The sequence below is a fragment of the Sminthopsis crassicaudata genome, chromosome 3, assembly GCF_048593235.1.
Source record: "Sminthopsis crassicaudata isolate SCR6 chromosome 3, ASM4859323v1, whole genome shotgun sequence".
Lineage (NCBI taxonomy): Eukaryota > Metazoa > Chordata > Mammalia > Dasyuromorphia > Dasyuridae > Sminthopsis > Sminthopsis crassicaudata.
The window spans coordinates 517,606,617-517,622,028 of NC_133619.1; the positions used below are offsets into that span (position 1 = coordinate 517,606,617).

The 15,412-nt window shown below is 44.0% G+C and overlaps 1 protein-coding gene across 4 annotated transcripts in view; it reads left to right on the forward strand.

The window, feature by feature from the left end:
* PCSK7 (proprotein convertase subtilisin/kexin type 7) overlaps positions 1-15,412 on the forward strand; it is a 25,662-nt gene continuing 10,250 nt past the window's right edge. Inside the window, exons 1-10 of one of the 4 annotated variants that reach the window (XM_074304165.1) lie at positions 1-96; positions 4,085-4,255; positions 4,757-5,254; positions 6,241-6,375; positions 7,116-7,281; positions 8,498-8,588; positions 9,940-9,994; positions 10,383-10,521; positions 11,277-11,377; positions 14,838-15,005. In XM_074304165.1, the coding sequence (XP_074160266.1) occupies positions 4,769-5,254; positions 6,241-6,375; positions 7,116-7,281; positions 8,498-8,588; positions 9,940-9,994; positions 10,383-10,521; positions 11,277-11,377; positions 14,838-15,005 (1,341 nt within the window). In that variant the 5' untranslated portion in view covers positions 1-96; positions 4,085-4,255; positions 4,757-4,768. Of the gene's footprint in view, positions 160-4,084; positions 4,256-4,756; positions 5,255-6,240; positions 6,376-7,115; positions 7,282-8,497; positions 8,589-9,939; positions 9,995-10,382; positions 10,522-11,276; positions 11,378-14,837; positions 15,006-15,412 lie in introns of all 4 variants that reach the window. The other 3 variants (XM_074304162.1, XM_074304164.1, XM_074304166.1) reach the window with 3 other exon arrangements.

Below are 15,412 nucleotides of genomic sequence, written 5' to 3' on the forward strand. Positions count from 1 at the left end.
TGGCCCCCGAAGCCGGAAGTGGCGATACTGTCACCGGCTGCCCCGGCTCGCTGGAAGTCGGAGTTTCCGCAGCACCCACAGGCTGCTGCTGGACAGGTACCGCGGACCGGGAAGCTAAGGGCTGTAAGTGAGAGGTTCTGGGGCAGTCGAGGGGCCAGAGTAAGTGGAACACTAGGGACCCCGAGAAGGGAAGGCGGGGCGCGCGCACTCCGAGCGCTCGGAGCTCCTGAGGTGGGAGCGGCCAGGAGTGACAGAGCGTGGGATACCGCGTGGGTGGGGGAGGGGGCGGCGGGAGGCGCGCGCTGCCGCGGCCCTGGAGCACTGGTGCGTGTTCCGCGGGGGACAGAGGCAGGGGACCTCTGCACTTGTGTCCGCCTTTAAGCACTGGCGCTTCCTTTCCCCCTCAGAGGGTGAGGCTGCGCGGCTCCGGGAAAGGAAGTAAAGTGGGCTGGGATCTGTTTGCAGAGGATCCTGTTTCTCTCGCCCAAGTCCAGAGAGCAAAGGGCCAAGTTACCGCTGGTACCCTGACCGTGAACCGCAGCGGCCTCTCCCACGTGACCTCGGGACTACCCCGCTTTTACTTGAAACTCCTCTGACATTGCTTAAACTCCTGTGTTCGCGTGACTTGGCGAAAATGAAACTGCGGAACTCTCGGCTACCTGGGCTCGGTATCCCTGGCACGCCCCCGCCTCGGGCTGCGTCCTCGCCCTGACCTCGCCAGGTCTTTGGAGTTCCTAGTTGTGTTTAGGAAGCCAAATGGGAACCAGTTCTGCCTCTCCTGCTCTCCCTGTCCCGTAACAGCCTGACAGTTACTGACCCTTTCTGTGCCGCTGCTTCTCTCACCTCAGCGGGATTGCTTAGTCTTCTAGCGCTCCTCCCTCCCCTCCCCCCCCACTGGGCTCTCACTTATAGGGAACTATCTCGGAGCTCTTCCAGTCACGCTCCTGGAATTCTTTGAAATCTGGAGATACAAAAAATCGAAAAAGCAGTCCCTGCCCTCTCTGTCTAATTGAGAGGGTCACACTTTAAAAGCTGAAAAGGTGGGGGAGGGTACCAGAGGACAAAGAGGCCCGGAAATCTAGTGGCACTATTATATAGACTTATATTATTGTTATTGCATAGACTAAGATGCTTCATTTTGGAACATCGGCATTTCTTCTGGATCTTTAAAAAAGTATTGAGAAGTGGAAAGGCTTGAAGGATATGGATGAGATGGCCGAAGAGGGTAGTCTTCATACTAGAGGCCAGTGAACTTGCTTTTGATTTCTTGTCAAATTCTAGAATACCTTAAAAAGGAAATATGTGGCCATTTGCAAAGGAAAGTGGCTAATCACTAAGAGCTTATATTTCATCAAAAATTAGTCATGACAAATTAAGTTCACTTTTTTTTTTTGGATAGAGTTACTAGACTAAACTGCCAAGCATTGCAGTTCTACTGCAGAGAGCACAATTCCTTTGGGCTGACCACATTGTTTGAATGCCAAATTTACGAGTGATTAAAAAAAAAAATTATGGAGAACTCACACAGGGCAAGTGCCACAGTGATCAGACAAAGTGATACAAAGATACTTTCAAAGTATTTCTTAAGAATTCTAGAATTGATTGTATGACATAGGAAACACTGGCACAGGATGGCTCAGCATGGCGTGCACTCATCAGAAAAGGTGCCATGCCCAAAGAGCAAAGTAGAATTTAATTAGCCCAGAAGAAATGCCAGATGTGCAGAGTAAGAGGTTCCACCCCAAATGTTCACATGCACTACCTGTGGCAAAGCTCTTCAAGATCAGACACACTCACTACCTGATTCTAACATAGTGATGTCATTTTGGTTCTCTTCAAGAACAAAGGATAATAACCCACCTATCCTAAGGGAATGGTATGAGCATAGCATGCTTGGATTTCAGCATGATATTTGACAAAATCTTACATTCATCTTGTAGACAAGATAGAGAAATATGGGGTAGATGTTTGTATTGTTAGGTGGATTTGGAACTGATTGAATGACTAGATCCAAATTCCATGAATAGATCAGAGTCTACTTGGAGGGAGAGATCAGCATGTGCTGCAAGTGTCTGATCTTGGCCCACTACTCTTTAACATTTTTAGCAATGACTTGGATGAAAGTGTGCATGTCATTTAACATGTATTGGACTACCTGCCATCTGGGGGAAGGGATGGGGAGAAGGAGGGGAAAAACTGGAACAAAAGGTTTTGCAATTGTCAATGCTGAAAAATTACCCATGCATATATCCGGTAAATAAAAAGCTATTTTTAAAAAATGAATAAAGTTAATGCAAAAAAAAAAAAAAAAGTGTGCATGTCACACTTCTCAGATTTACTGTTGTTATGGAGAATAATTGACAACGGATGGCAGAGTTATCCAAAAAAGAACTAGATAGACTAAAATAATGGGTTATAAATAATTAAGAGGAAATTTAATTCAGTAAATGTAGAGTAGTGCGCTTGAGTTCAAAGAATTGATAATGCAAATAGAGGATAGGAGAGATGTCCCTATATACAGTTGTTCATGTGAGGAGGATTGAGAGGTTTTAGTGGACCTGGAGTTGCATATGAAGAAAGTTAGATATTTACTATTTCTTTGTCACTTTAATGTTGTATGATAGCCCCCCCCCCAAAAAAAAAGTGTCTTTCTAGTTTGCATTAAGAAATATAGAGTAGTGACTGGAGAATAAGTCCCCTATATTCTACTCTAGTCAGACATCTGGCCTATGATGTTTAATTCTTGGAATCTTCTTTTAGCAAGAACTGTAATGTTCTCTCTAAAATGTAACATTCTCTGTTGAGGTTTTCTTGGGAACTCTGGAGGCAGCCTTCGTTTCAGTTCAGTAATCACCACAACTGCAGCCAGGTATTAAAGTCCAAATCCTTTATTGCCTCTTTCCATGTCTTGTCTCCTTTCCTGGGGCCTGGTTAACTTGCTTATAGTCCAGATTCTTTATTATCTCCTTCCTGGGGCTGGGCAGCTTTCTGGAGAGCCTTTCAGTCTGGCCTTGGTCTTAGTGGGGGAAGTGCAGGACTCCAGACCAGCCACCAGGAAGATCGAAGATCGAATTGAATTTCTTCCCTCAGCTCTGAAAGCTTAAGCTCCTGCTGCCAGTCCTTTGCCTTCTCTCTGAATCTCCCTGGCTGAGGCTTCTAGCTTATATGCTCTACACTGAGTACAAACCAATCATTACATCACTAGGAAACCATTATTTGTTGTAGGATTAAATCAGTGCTAAACTAGATATAACCATTGTCTCCTCAATTCCCCTCAGGACCTTATTTCAAGTTCTGGCCCATAACATCTCCTTGTAGGATTAAATCAATCATACTGAACTAATGCTAAATTAGATAACTGTTGTCTCTATCAATTCCACTGACTTAGTACCTTGTAAGAATTGTTTGTTTCAGAAGAGGATGACTAAAAGGGGCTGAATAGATAGGATCAGTTGAAGAAAGTAGCTTCCCTAGACTGAAGAAAATTGAGGGGTATGATAGCTCTATTGAATATTACAAATTGCTCTCTATCATATGGAAGAAAAATTAGACTTGCTGTGCTTACTATCAACCCCCAATCAATTTTAGTTCTAAAGCAAAAGTGGAAACTGCAGAAATAACAGATTTCAGTCAAGATATGGAAAAAATAAGGGTTAAAGCTGGCCAAACACTGAACTGCCTGGGATAATGCTGACTTCTCTTTCTTATGAACTCTTCAAGGGGAGAACGGGTGACATCTTGTCAGAAATGCTGTAGTGGGCATTCTCATCTGGTAGGGGTTGAGAAAACAGTTCTAAATCTCAGCTTCTTTCACCACCTGGTACCTGCATTGGTACCACTGGCTTTTTGTCACTTCTGGAAAAGGTTAAAGGAACCACATCAAAACATTTTCCAGAGCTTTCCATTGGCTCCTAAGAGAATAGAATGCTCTGGTGACCAGAATAATAAACAGGATTTTGAGTTGTGATTGTGGCCTGGCCTTACAGCACCAGTTGCTTCCCCAGTCTGGGTCTCATTTTAGCTCCCTGAAAATGAGCCAGCAGCCTTAAGAATGATTCTTACCTCTGCTTATCCCCGCCCCCAGGATTCAGGGAGGATACAGAAGATGCCATCTCTCCTGTTGTTGCCTACAGATATGCAGCCATAGTCCTGAATCTCCATTGCCCACAGAAAAAGTGATGCTGCTTCTGTTTAGGCACAAGATGAGCCTGATGTGGCCGACTTGCCTGGGAGTACAGCCCCACAAGGAGACCAGGTGGGAATGGATGGAAGAACAGGAACCATCATAATGATTCCCAATGGTTTAGCTGAGAGAATTGAATAGAAACATGCTTTATTCCTTTTCTCTCTCCCCCTCCCCCCTCATCCCCAACATCCAAAAGAAGGAAAGGGCTAGGATGGATATTTGTCTCCTGGCTGATGAGAACAACCTGTACTTTGTTTGTGCTTCAGATGGGGGAAATGGAGTGGGGAAAAATAGCAACATGCCTGCCAGAGGTATAGAAACTAGAGTAGTGGTCTCATGGGGATTTTCCCCATCTGCTAAGGAGAAATCACCCAACTCTTGTTGGATCTGACCTGACGCCCTTCCCCCACCCCACTCCTATACAAATCCTGTGGTATAAGTGTTTGTGACAGTAAAAGACCAAAAATCTTATCTATGTGAGAGGACATTGCTAGTCCACCACCACCTCTCTCCTCTCAACTGTTCTAGGCCCAGCTCTTCCCTTCTCTGATGCCTTTGTTCTGTCTGCAGCCCACCGCTCTGATGCCGAAGGGGAGGCACAAAGTGCAACCATGGAGTGCTGTCCTGGAGCCCTCCCTGAGCCAGCCTGCCTGCCTCTGGCTGATAGGAACTGGCTTCTTCTTGTTGGTTCCCCTGGTCATGGCCCTAGAACTAACAGAGACAATTGGGCCTGAGGTCCAGAGTCCTAGGGGGCTGAGCTGGGCTGTGCTCCTGGACAGATTGGAGGGTGAGGGCAAGCAAGAGAGTGAGGAGCAACAGGCAGACACCCTGGCCCAGGCTGCAGGCCTGCTGAATGCCGGACGCATTGGGGAACTTCAGGGGCACTATCTCTTCATCCAGCCTCCTGGCAACCTTGGAGTCCAGCAAGAGGAGGTTGCCCGAAGACAGGCCGAGGCAGTGTTATCTGGGCACGAAGCTGTGCGCTGGCATTCAGAACAGCGGTTATTGAAGCGTGCCAAACGGAGCGTGCTCTTCAATGACCCCAAGTACCCCCAACAATGGCATCTGGTGAGTTTGGCCCTTTCCTACTGTGCACTTTGGATAGATACCCTCTAGGTATTTCCTAGGTTCTGGCTCTGTGTGAATGGACTCTTCTGCAGACTTCTAGATAAAGTAGTTTTTACATAATGTCCATTTGCCTACAGCCATAGAGGAGGGCCCAACATGGTTCTTGTGGTGCCGAGGACAAAGAAGAAAGAACAGGAGGAGGAACAAAGGGGCCAAGGCTAATCACATGGGGGGAGAGGGCAGGGAACAGACATGAAGTATATGAGAGAGTACATATAGAAGGCAGACATGTGGGACCAGATGGGTGAGTAGGGCTTGCAGAGGTCCCAAGCCCTGACTCCAATAAGATGATGGTAGTGTTGAGCTCTCTGTGATTCCGTTCTTCTGCTTTTATTTGGAGGGTATTTTTTTTTTTTTGGGGGGGAGTGTAGAGTGCTGAGCTGAGGGGCTAGAGAAGAAAGAGCACTGTATTGTAAATAAAGTTAGCATAGTTTTTTGTTTGTTTTTTCTGGAATGGGGATTTCTTTCAAAATTTGCATAATGCACATTTAAAGCGAATTCTGTACCTTTAAATAGCTGATAAAAGCATCACTGTTCTGTTGCTGTTTATCTCAAAGAAGTATTTCTGTGGCTTGGAACTAAACCTGTTCTTATGGAATAGAAAGAATTAAGATCTTTTGGCATAGCTCTCCCTCTGCTCACCCCTTTTATCCAGCTCAATAGGGTAACACTAAACTTTTCAGGAAACTTGTTCGTTAGCAAAATCCACACTTGCTGTACCCTCTTTTTAGACTTTCTTGAGAGCTATTGATCCATATCCTTTCTCTGACTTTTGAGTTGGCATGGGGTGGCAGACTGGGGAGAATCTTCCCCTTCCCTTCATCTTTTCAATTCATCTACATCCACAATGAGCTTTCGAACATTGCTGTCTTATTACTGAATCCTTGTGCCTTAGAAACAGCCTCTCATGTAGCCTCTTCCCACAGAATAACCGGCGAATCCGTGGCAGAGACATCAACGTGACAGGTGTTTGGGAGCGTAATGTGACAGGACGAGGGGTGACAGTGGTGGTGGTGGACGATGGGGTGGAGCACACCATCCAGGACATTGAACCTAACTATGTGAGTATCCTGGGGTTTCATAGTTACCATATTTTATACTACATCATTTCCACCTCACTTCTCCCAGAAGAATCCTTTCATCCCTTTACTCCTTAAAGATTCTTGGGACCTGGAATCATCATTCCCTTTCCCCAACTTGCTCTAGGGTCAATTCCAACCATTATCAACACATTCTGGTCCCTGGTCCTCTCTGCTGCAGCAAGTAGGGAAAATCAGCATAAGCAGTTTCCCTGTCCCCAGGGCTGTATGGTAGGGAGAGTGTCCTCCTATGAAAACCTATTCTGTAAGTAGTTCCACCAATAACCAAAGGACACGTAGATCTTTTTCATTTTTCCATTTCAGGAAGGTAGGAACTCATCTAGGAGAGAGGACCCTAGGATACCCCTCAAGAGCCCAAACTTAGTTGCATCTTCCTTGTTCCTATGCTCTAACCTTACCACAGAGTTCTCTCTGGCTAACAGTAACAGTGAAAGACTGTCCAATCCAAGCTCTGTACACTGCTGTGGAGAAAAGGAGCCCAAAAATGCAGGATGACCTTGTTAATCCAAAAGTAGATGGTGCCTTTCTTTCTCTTCTCTCTAAGCTGAGTGAAATATGCCTAGCCTCAAAGCTTTAGTGAGCTACCCTTTTGCCTGAAACCATTGGTTCACTAAAGTAATCCATTCCTCCACCCTTTACCCCAAACCAGGGAGTAACTTGTAACTTACACCCCTTTCCTTCCCCACTGTATTCTGTTTCAGAGCCCTGAAGGCAGCTATGACCTCAACTCTAACGACCCTGACCCCATGCCACACCCAGATGTGGAGAATGGCAATCATCATGGCACTCGATGTGCTGGCGAGATTGCTGCAGTGCCCAACAACAGCTTCTGTGCAGTGGGGGTGGCGTATGGGAGCAGAATTGCAGGTAGCATCATCGCTTCTCTCTCTAGCCTCCATATTTTCTGCATAACTTTAGTTTTATCTTCCACTGCTTTGATTCCCTTATGACACTTAGAACAATCCAAATTGAAGCCAAATTCAATCTTAGCCCACCCAATACGATTCATTGGTTCCATCAAATGTAACTTTAGACAGAATTGGGAGAAGGGCGGAAAAAAGTTTGATAGGAACAATGTAAATAGGAGATATGTTTTCAGGGATTGGAGAGTGGCAGAGTTGGTGGGATAGCTGGAGAAAAAGAAGAGAGAAGAAGGCATGAGGGGAACCCCGTGGAACCAAATTGTGGTCATGCTGGCCTTAGGAGTGTGGGAGTTAAATGTAGTAGATAGGTTATAACCCTAGGCACAGAGGAGCAATTTGGGGAGGGAGAGCTGGAAGTAGTGGAGTAAATCCCAAGTCTTCAGGGAGGGGGAAAGGAGGGAGAGATCTTAACACAGCAGGAAGGAACACACACACACACACACACACACACACACACACACACACACACACACGATATGTCTGCACTCTAGACATTTTCCTTGGTTGGTTAACAAATGAATGATCAAGGAATCTTTCTTCCTCTAACAATTCCTGAGTAAGACAAAGCTTCAAAGTGTTCTATCTCCTCTGATTGGATAAGGCTCCTCTTGTACCATTTTCCTCTTCTGGTTCCTACTCTGATAGTAAAAGGATAAGCTTTGTGTGCAAACCAACAAAAACAATAATAACAATACCTAGCATTTTAAAGAGTGCTCTAAAATTTGCAAAGTGCTATGTATATATAAAATCTTATTTAAGCCTCATAATAATGCTGTGAAGTAGATACTGTGGGTATTATTATCCTCATTTTACAGATGAGGGAATTAAAGGTCATACATTGTTTTCATGGTCAGACAGTTAATAAGGATTTGAACTCACTCTGCCTGATATCAGGCTGTCTAGTACACCATGACACACTTTGTCTTTCCAGGGTTACCTGGGCGGTTCTGTCTTGCACATAAAGGCCTTCCATAACTCCCCAGTTTCATCTTAATCCTTATCTATTTAACCAAGGTTAATTCTTCAGTATAATAAATGCTTACCTCCTTAGTACTTTTGTTTTTCTCCTGTTTTCCAGCAGAGGGCGGTATCCTTTTGCAACTGAGGCAATTTCTAGTTACAGAAAGGGAGAGATCAAACTATTTTTTCCCAATGCTCAGGTATTCGGGTGCTGGATGGACCTTTGACTGACAGCCTGGAGGCTGTGGCCTTCAACAAGCACTATCAGATCAATGACATCTACAGCTGCAGGTAAGAGAGTCATCAGTTCCATTCCAGTGGGAAGAATTGAAAGACTTGGAGCAGAAACTTGTGCACCAGGGCTAGGCTTGGCAAGTTCCCAGGAAAGTCTCATGACATTTCATCCACTGTGGAGTACCAAATACATGGTAGACTCAAACCGTGCAGCTCAAAGAAACCATAAAGATCATGAGAAAACCGAGTCCTGGTGGGTTCAAGGGACTTAGCCAGGGTCACACAAGTACTAAATGGCAGAAGTGGGACTCAGACCCAAAGTGGGATTCAGCTAGTGAGTAGCAGAACTGAAACCAGAACCCAGACCTTCATAGTTTAAATTTAGTGTTGTTCCCACCACAACATACCACTTCATTTTCTTATTCTCCTAAGCCATAGTCACATAAATCACCATCCAAGCCCAATCCTTAGATTAATGGACTACCTTAATAAAAACAGTCTACTAATCTAAGGAATTCTCAGAAAAGAGAAACGTTTTCTCCTCTAACCACAGGACAAAAGCAGTCTGGTATCACATCCTTATCTTTTACACACACACACACACTCTCATAGTCACTTCCTCTGCCTTAGCTTAGCATGGATTGTCAAAGAGGAACTAGAGTTAGATTATACCCATGGGATCAATTGAACTTGTCACCCAGATTGGACTAGGACAGTATCAACAAGGACATATATTTCCTTTTTTTTTTTTTTCTTTTTACTGAGAGGCAATTGGGGTTAGTGACTTACTCAGGGTCACACAGTCAAGAAGTGTTAAGTATCTGAGGCCAGATTTGAACTCTGATCCTTTTGACTTCAAGGCTGGTGCTCTATCCACTACACCAACTAGCTACCCCTCATATGTTTCCTTTTGAAAAAAGAACAGAGAGCTCCCCTGCTCCATACTCAGGGCTTCCATGCCCAAAAATTCTGCCCTCTGGCCAAAAGCTAGGATTACCCAGGAAAGATGGAGAGCTATGTTCTCCCATATCCTCCTACTTCCATTATCCTCTGTCTTTGTCAGGACCTGATTAGATTTGTTTTTCAGTACACTAAGCCTAAGAAAGTCATTTATTTTAAGGGAAACTTAAAGCTCTCCAAATTTGGAGGGTTTAATGCTGAGGAGAAAGAACTTTAAATCATATTAACCATTTATATACCATTTTTTCCCATCTGTAAAATAGAAGGCATTGATCTTGAATACCCAGGAAGAGCCTGGGAGTCTTCCAATATCCCTATCCTTTCAGATAGTTCGAATGTTCTAAAGTCTGAAGGGGACAAAAAAATTTGAAGGAATGGATGGCCAGCTGGGTCTGAGAGGTCTGAGGGCTAGCTCTGCAAGGAACTTTTCACTGCTGTCTCTCAACAGCTGGGGACCAGATGATGATGGAAAGACAGTTGATGGCCCCCACCAACTTGGAAAGGTAACAAGGAGCTGAAGTCCAAATCTTTGGTAACATCATTCTCATTGCTCTAGAGCATTACTACCATGAATCAGTGCCAGACGTTTACCTTCTGCTCTAGGAATTCCTTTCATGAGGGGAAAAAACAACCTTGTTCTGGTTTTGATGAGAACTGGGCCTAGAGCAAGGAGAGCTGGAAATGGTTGGAGGATTTTTTTATTCTTATCTTAATTGCTCTTCTTATACAAAACAGCAAAGAACATCCACAGAATTCCTCTTCTTGGTCCTAACTTTTAGTCATACTTGCTTGCCAGGTCCTCCTTGAATTTTGAACTTAGGAAGTAAGAAATCATTCAGGGAAAACAGTTAGAACTTTTTATGCTGAAGCTCCAGTATTTCTGCTTTTTAGGCTGCCTTGCAACATGGAGTGATTGCTGGTCGCCGAGGCTTTGGGAGTATCTTTGTGGTAGCCAGTGGCAACGGGGGTCAGCACAATGACAACTGCAACTACGATGGATATGCCAACTCTATCTATACAGTTACCATAGGTAGCACATGAATGTTCTGTGCCTGTGTCTAGGCAGTTTTCTGTGTTTCAGGGGGGTAGGGTTTGGGTGGGGGTGGCTTTTTAGGTTTTCAGTGCCTCATAGTTAAATCTTTGGGTGTGTCACTTGCTATCTCTGTAAGGAATGACACTGCAGTACAGTGACATGAAGACTGGACTTGGAGCCAGAGGGCCTCAGCTCAGAAACTTCACTTTTCTACTTCTTAGCTGTATAACACTGGCCAAGTAACAGCCTTTTTGAGCTTCATTTGTAAAATTAAGACATTAGACTAGATGAGCATTAAGCTCCCTTCCTACCTCTTGATCTATGATCCTGTGAAGAGAGTGCTTCCCATAAGCTTTCAAGACCTCTGTAGAAGTCTTAGTGATCAGAAATTTCTTTTAACCATTGTCTCAAGTCCCTTATTCTCTAAATCTGTATTTCAGCTTATCTTTCCATAGGTCTTCTGCCATGAGAATGACTGGCTTATGACTAACCTACTTTTTTTATTCAAATCCTAGTGTGTTAATGGCAATTCCCTTGAGTTAATAAAACTGTGAATTTCAGTAATGGGATGCCTGAGATTGCTATTCTAAGTAAGGTTCTTTGGCACTCATATGTTTATGGGTTGAGGACTCTCTTGGCTCAGTTCAGGCATAATACTCTGCACCACAGTGGATGACTTTATAGCCTAAAAGGATACCAAGGACAGAGTTAACCTTTGATCTTAATTTCCTGTTTTTCTCTACTTTGCCCAGGTGCCGTAGATGAGGAGGGACGTATGCCATTCTATGCAGAGGAATGTGCCTCCATGCTGGCTGTCACCTTCAGTGGTGGGGACAAATTGCTTCGAAGTATTGTAAGTAGCTAGCTTTCTGTCTTTACTCTGCCTTGCTTCCCTTTTAACTTTTTCCTTAAACTAGCTGCCTTCATTTTCCTGTCTTTTTCCCTTCTCTATTCTCACCCTCAGCTATTTTTCCTAACAGATAATTGCCTCTGGGCTCCACTTTTTCTTGGGGAACAATGCTTGGAAATTCTTTGATGCTTCTGTCTTGGTACATGAAGGATGGAAATTTCAAGTGAATCTCAGAACTTTAGGATTAGAAAGTCCCTCAAAGGTCATCAGTCCAATTTGTACCTGAATTGGAAACCCCTCTCGTCCTCTTCTCCACAAGATTTTCACCAACAGGGAATGCATATTGATATCTTTGCCTCTTCCACTTATTATTCCTTCTGAGATCAAACAAAATGAGTGTGATTTCTTATCTATCTGATAACCTTTCAAATACTTGAAGATCACTAATATATTTTTCCTTAAGTCCTTTCTCCAAGCAGAACATCCTCAGTTGCTTTGACAGTATTATAACATTAAGGTTTCCAATTCTCATATTCTCTGTCATTTTCTTGGACATGACTCAGTTTTGCAATATCCATCTTGAAATTGGGGTTCCACCACTGAAAATAACTGTCCATACATGGATGACTGCTGTCATTCTGCTAACTTGTAAAGGAGTGCTGTGTTCCATATTTTTTCATTTGAACGGTTATCTAACCATCCTTCTGCTGGAAGCTTTGATTGAATGAATCTTCTGTATTTTATAACAGGTATTCTTAACCTTTTGATGCATAGGCCTCATTGGCAGTCTTTTGAATTCTTTAAATTTCTCAAAATAATGTTTCTTAAATGGATAAAATAAAACATATGAGTACAAAGAAAACTCGTTACATTGAAATAGTTATCAAAATATTTTCCTTGGTTAAGAACTCCTGATTTATAGAGAGGCTAGAGCTAAAGTATTGAAGTATAGTTTGAAATCTATAATCCTGTGATTTTATCTTTAGTTGTTAGCCCAAGAGAGATTTCCATGTGCTCCTCCATATGGAGCCATAATAAGCAGGGATTAGAGGCAAAAAAAGCAGAGCCTTCCTAAGCCATGCTGTCCAAGCCCCAAATATCTATCAGAGGGCTCCAAGCCTATTCCCTAAAACATATTGAGCTCTAATTCAACCCTAGCAAGCTTAAATTAGGCCTCCCGACTAAAGCTACAGTTTTAGAACTTTCTGTTTGCCCCTTTTGCCCATTATAAGGACAAGAGGAGGTTGAGGTCCAAGGGTCTCCATCTAGAGCCAAACAGTGTACAGTTTCTCCAGTGCTCTTGTCTCAGTGTGGCCTCTGGGATCTGGACCACTTTGTCTCCATATCAGATTCATTTTCCAAAACTTTATTTTTTATTAATGCTAAAAAATTACTTCTGACCAACACAGTGTTCCAGGGTTCTGTGCCAACTAACCTCCCGAGGGAGGGAAGGGAATTAAATGAAATAAGGCCACCAAACAGGATTCCGTTGAACAAGCCAGACGCTGTGAATAGAAAGACAACCATTATACCAAAGGCAGGCCAAATTAGCAGCCTCAAGAGCATTCCTTCTATCCCAAACTCCTCCCTGTTTTCCTCTAGAATAAGGAGATAAGCACAGCACCATCCTGTTACTTAAGAACATCCCAAAGTAGGGTTTGGCATTTCTGTTTCATTTTACTCCCACTCTAGAATACAGTACCCACCTTCCACAGACCTGGCTGTGACTGCCCCTAAGACTCAGCATCCCATCGCTAATAGCTCTGCCTTTAAGATCAGAACATTTCAAGCAAGGAGGGAACCTTAGAGATCCTCTCATCTACCTCCCCTCACTTTATATATGGAAACACAAATGGGTTAAGTGACTTTGTCAAGGTCAGACAGGTAACAAGTGGCAATAGGAAGTCTTCTGACTTCTAATCCTCTTTGCCTGATTTATTCAGAAATGAAAGGAAGGTTCATTCAGTGAGAGCTTCCATCTTCAGAAGATTTCTTATCCTGGGAACTCTGCCAGTTTGAATTCATCACTGGTGTCCATCTAGTGACATAAGGCATCAAGTGGAGCTACCAGTCTGGGTATAGAGGTGGATATCCTTTGTGTTCCTTAACTACTATTTGATCTTTCCCTCTCCTACCTACACTGCCTCCGGGAGCCATTTAGTTGCTGGAGCAGCCACAGGAGAGTTCGTGGACTTAATAGTTAAGGGATCCAGACTGTCACTAAAAGATTGTTTCCTTAAGAGGAAAAAATTAATCTCTTTCCTGGCATAGATGGGGCTTCTCAGTTTTATCAAGGCTGTGACTTGGAGAGTTTTTCCTTCTCTTCTGGGAGTGCACAGTGTTTTAGTACAGTTCACAGCTGTTGGAAGCTGCTATAACAGCTGGAAAAGAAACAGCAAATACAAAGAGCAGGGGGTAGTTGTTGGCAGGGGCCAGTGTTATAGTGTCTGACCCAAAGGGAAGCCTGAAAGAGGGAAAGATCCTGGCACGAGCTTTTAAGATCCAGTCACCCAGCTGGTCTACTCCCACCTCTCTGCCAGATAGCCAGGGAAACTGAGGCAGCATCCAGCAAGGCCTGAGAACATAGAGTTAAAAAAAAAAAAAAAGCCGAGGTTTGATTCCAGGACAGGTGACTTTAAACAATTCTCTCAACTCCAAGTGTTTTTCTTGCTTCCACCTTGCTAGCCTTAGTAGGGGAAAGATGAGTCAGGAGAAAAGGATAGCAAGGATATCTCTTGGATAACAGAATCATTGAGGCCCTAAGCCAGTGGTCCTCAAACTTTTTAAATAGGAGGTCAGTTCACTATCCCTCAGACTGTTGGAGGGCCAGACTATAGTAAAAACAAAAGCTCACTCTGTCTCCACCCCTCAGCCTATTTGCCACAACCCAGCAGGCCGCATCAATGTCCTCAGCAGGGCCTCATCTGGCCCGAGGGCTGTAGTTTGAGAACCCTTGCCCTAAGCACTTTATCAGAGGACTTCTATGAGGCCAGAGAAGAAGCCAAGGGGGTGGCAAGACCCCAGCCTCAGGCTGAGCTCAAGAGGCAGCTCTTGCTCCCTCAGAACAAACTCTCTTTGTTCCCACTGATGTCACACTAGTCCCCACAGCTGGGCTGCCAAGATGTTTTTGTTTTTTTGTTTTTGAGGTGCTGTCATTATTGTCCATGCTCCAGCTAAGTTCCCATGGACATTTCTTCTATTTTGTTTGTTGGGGAAGCAGGGTGTAAAAAGCATGTATGATTCCTGGCACACATGCTAAGTGCTTTTTTACCTATATGATCTCATTTGGGGGTTAAAAGACATCAGTTTTCACTGAGTTGCTAGAGAAATGTAGATGTTCTTTTAGCTGAGAAACTCCTGATTAGAGAAGGCTGGGCTCTTAAGTCCAGCCCATAGAGCTGGTCATATCCCTATTACCTCTTCCCCACTGAGGCCCCTTTTCCTTTCTCTGATTCCTTTCTAGGTGACCACTGACTGGGACCTGCAAAAGGGCACAGGCTGCACCGAAGGGCACACAGGGACCTCTGCAGCAGCCCCCTTGGCAGCTGGCATGATTGCCTTGATGCTGCAGGTGAGGCCATGCCTCACCTGGCGTGATGTCCAGCACATCATTGTCTTCACAGCTACCCGGGTAAGACACTAGTGCATAGGCAAAAAAATGCCAACCCAGCTTAGAGCTAAATGGTTACAGAGACTGGTTTCTGTTATCCTTTTGTTCTCAGCACCCATGGTTGCCAAGTAGCCATAGGTACTAAGTTGTGTCTAGGCTTTAGTGCCTTTATCATATAGCAGAATAGGAAAAAAACACCACTTTTGGAGTCAGGAGACTTGGATCCAAATTCTGATTCTGCCACTTACTTGCTGTGTGACTTAGCATAAGTTTAGGATTCCTTTCTCAACTTCAGATTCCTCCTCTATTACTTAGATAAATAAGAGGATTGGTCTTGAATGCTCATTTCTTAGAGGCATGCAAATGATACTAGTTAGGATGTTGTGTTTTAGATCTAGAGTGGGTATAAGAAATCCAGTCTTCCTCTC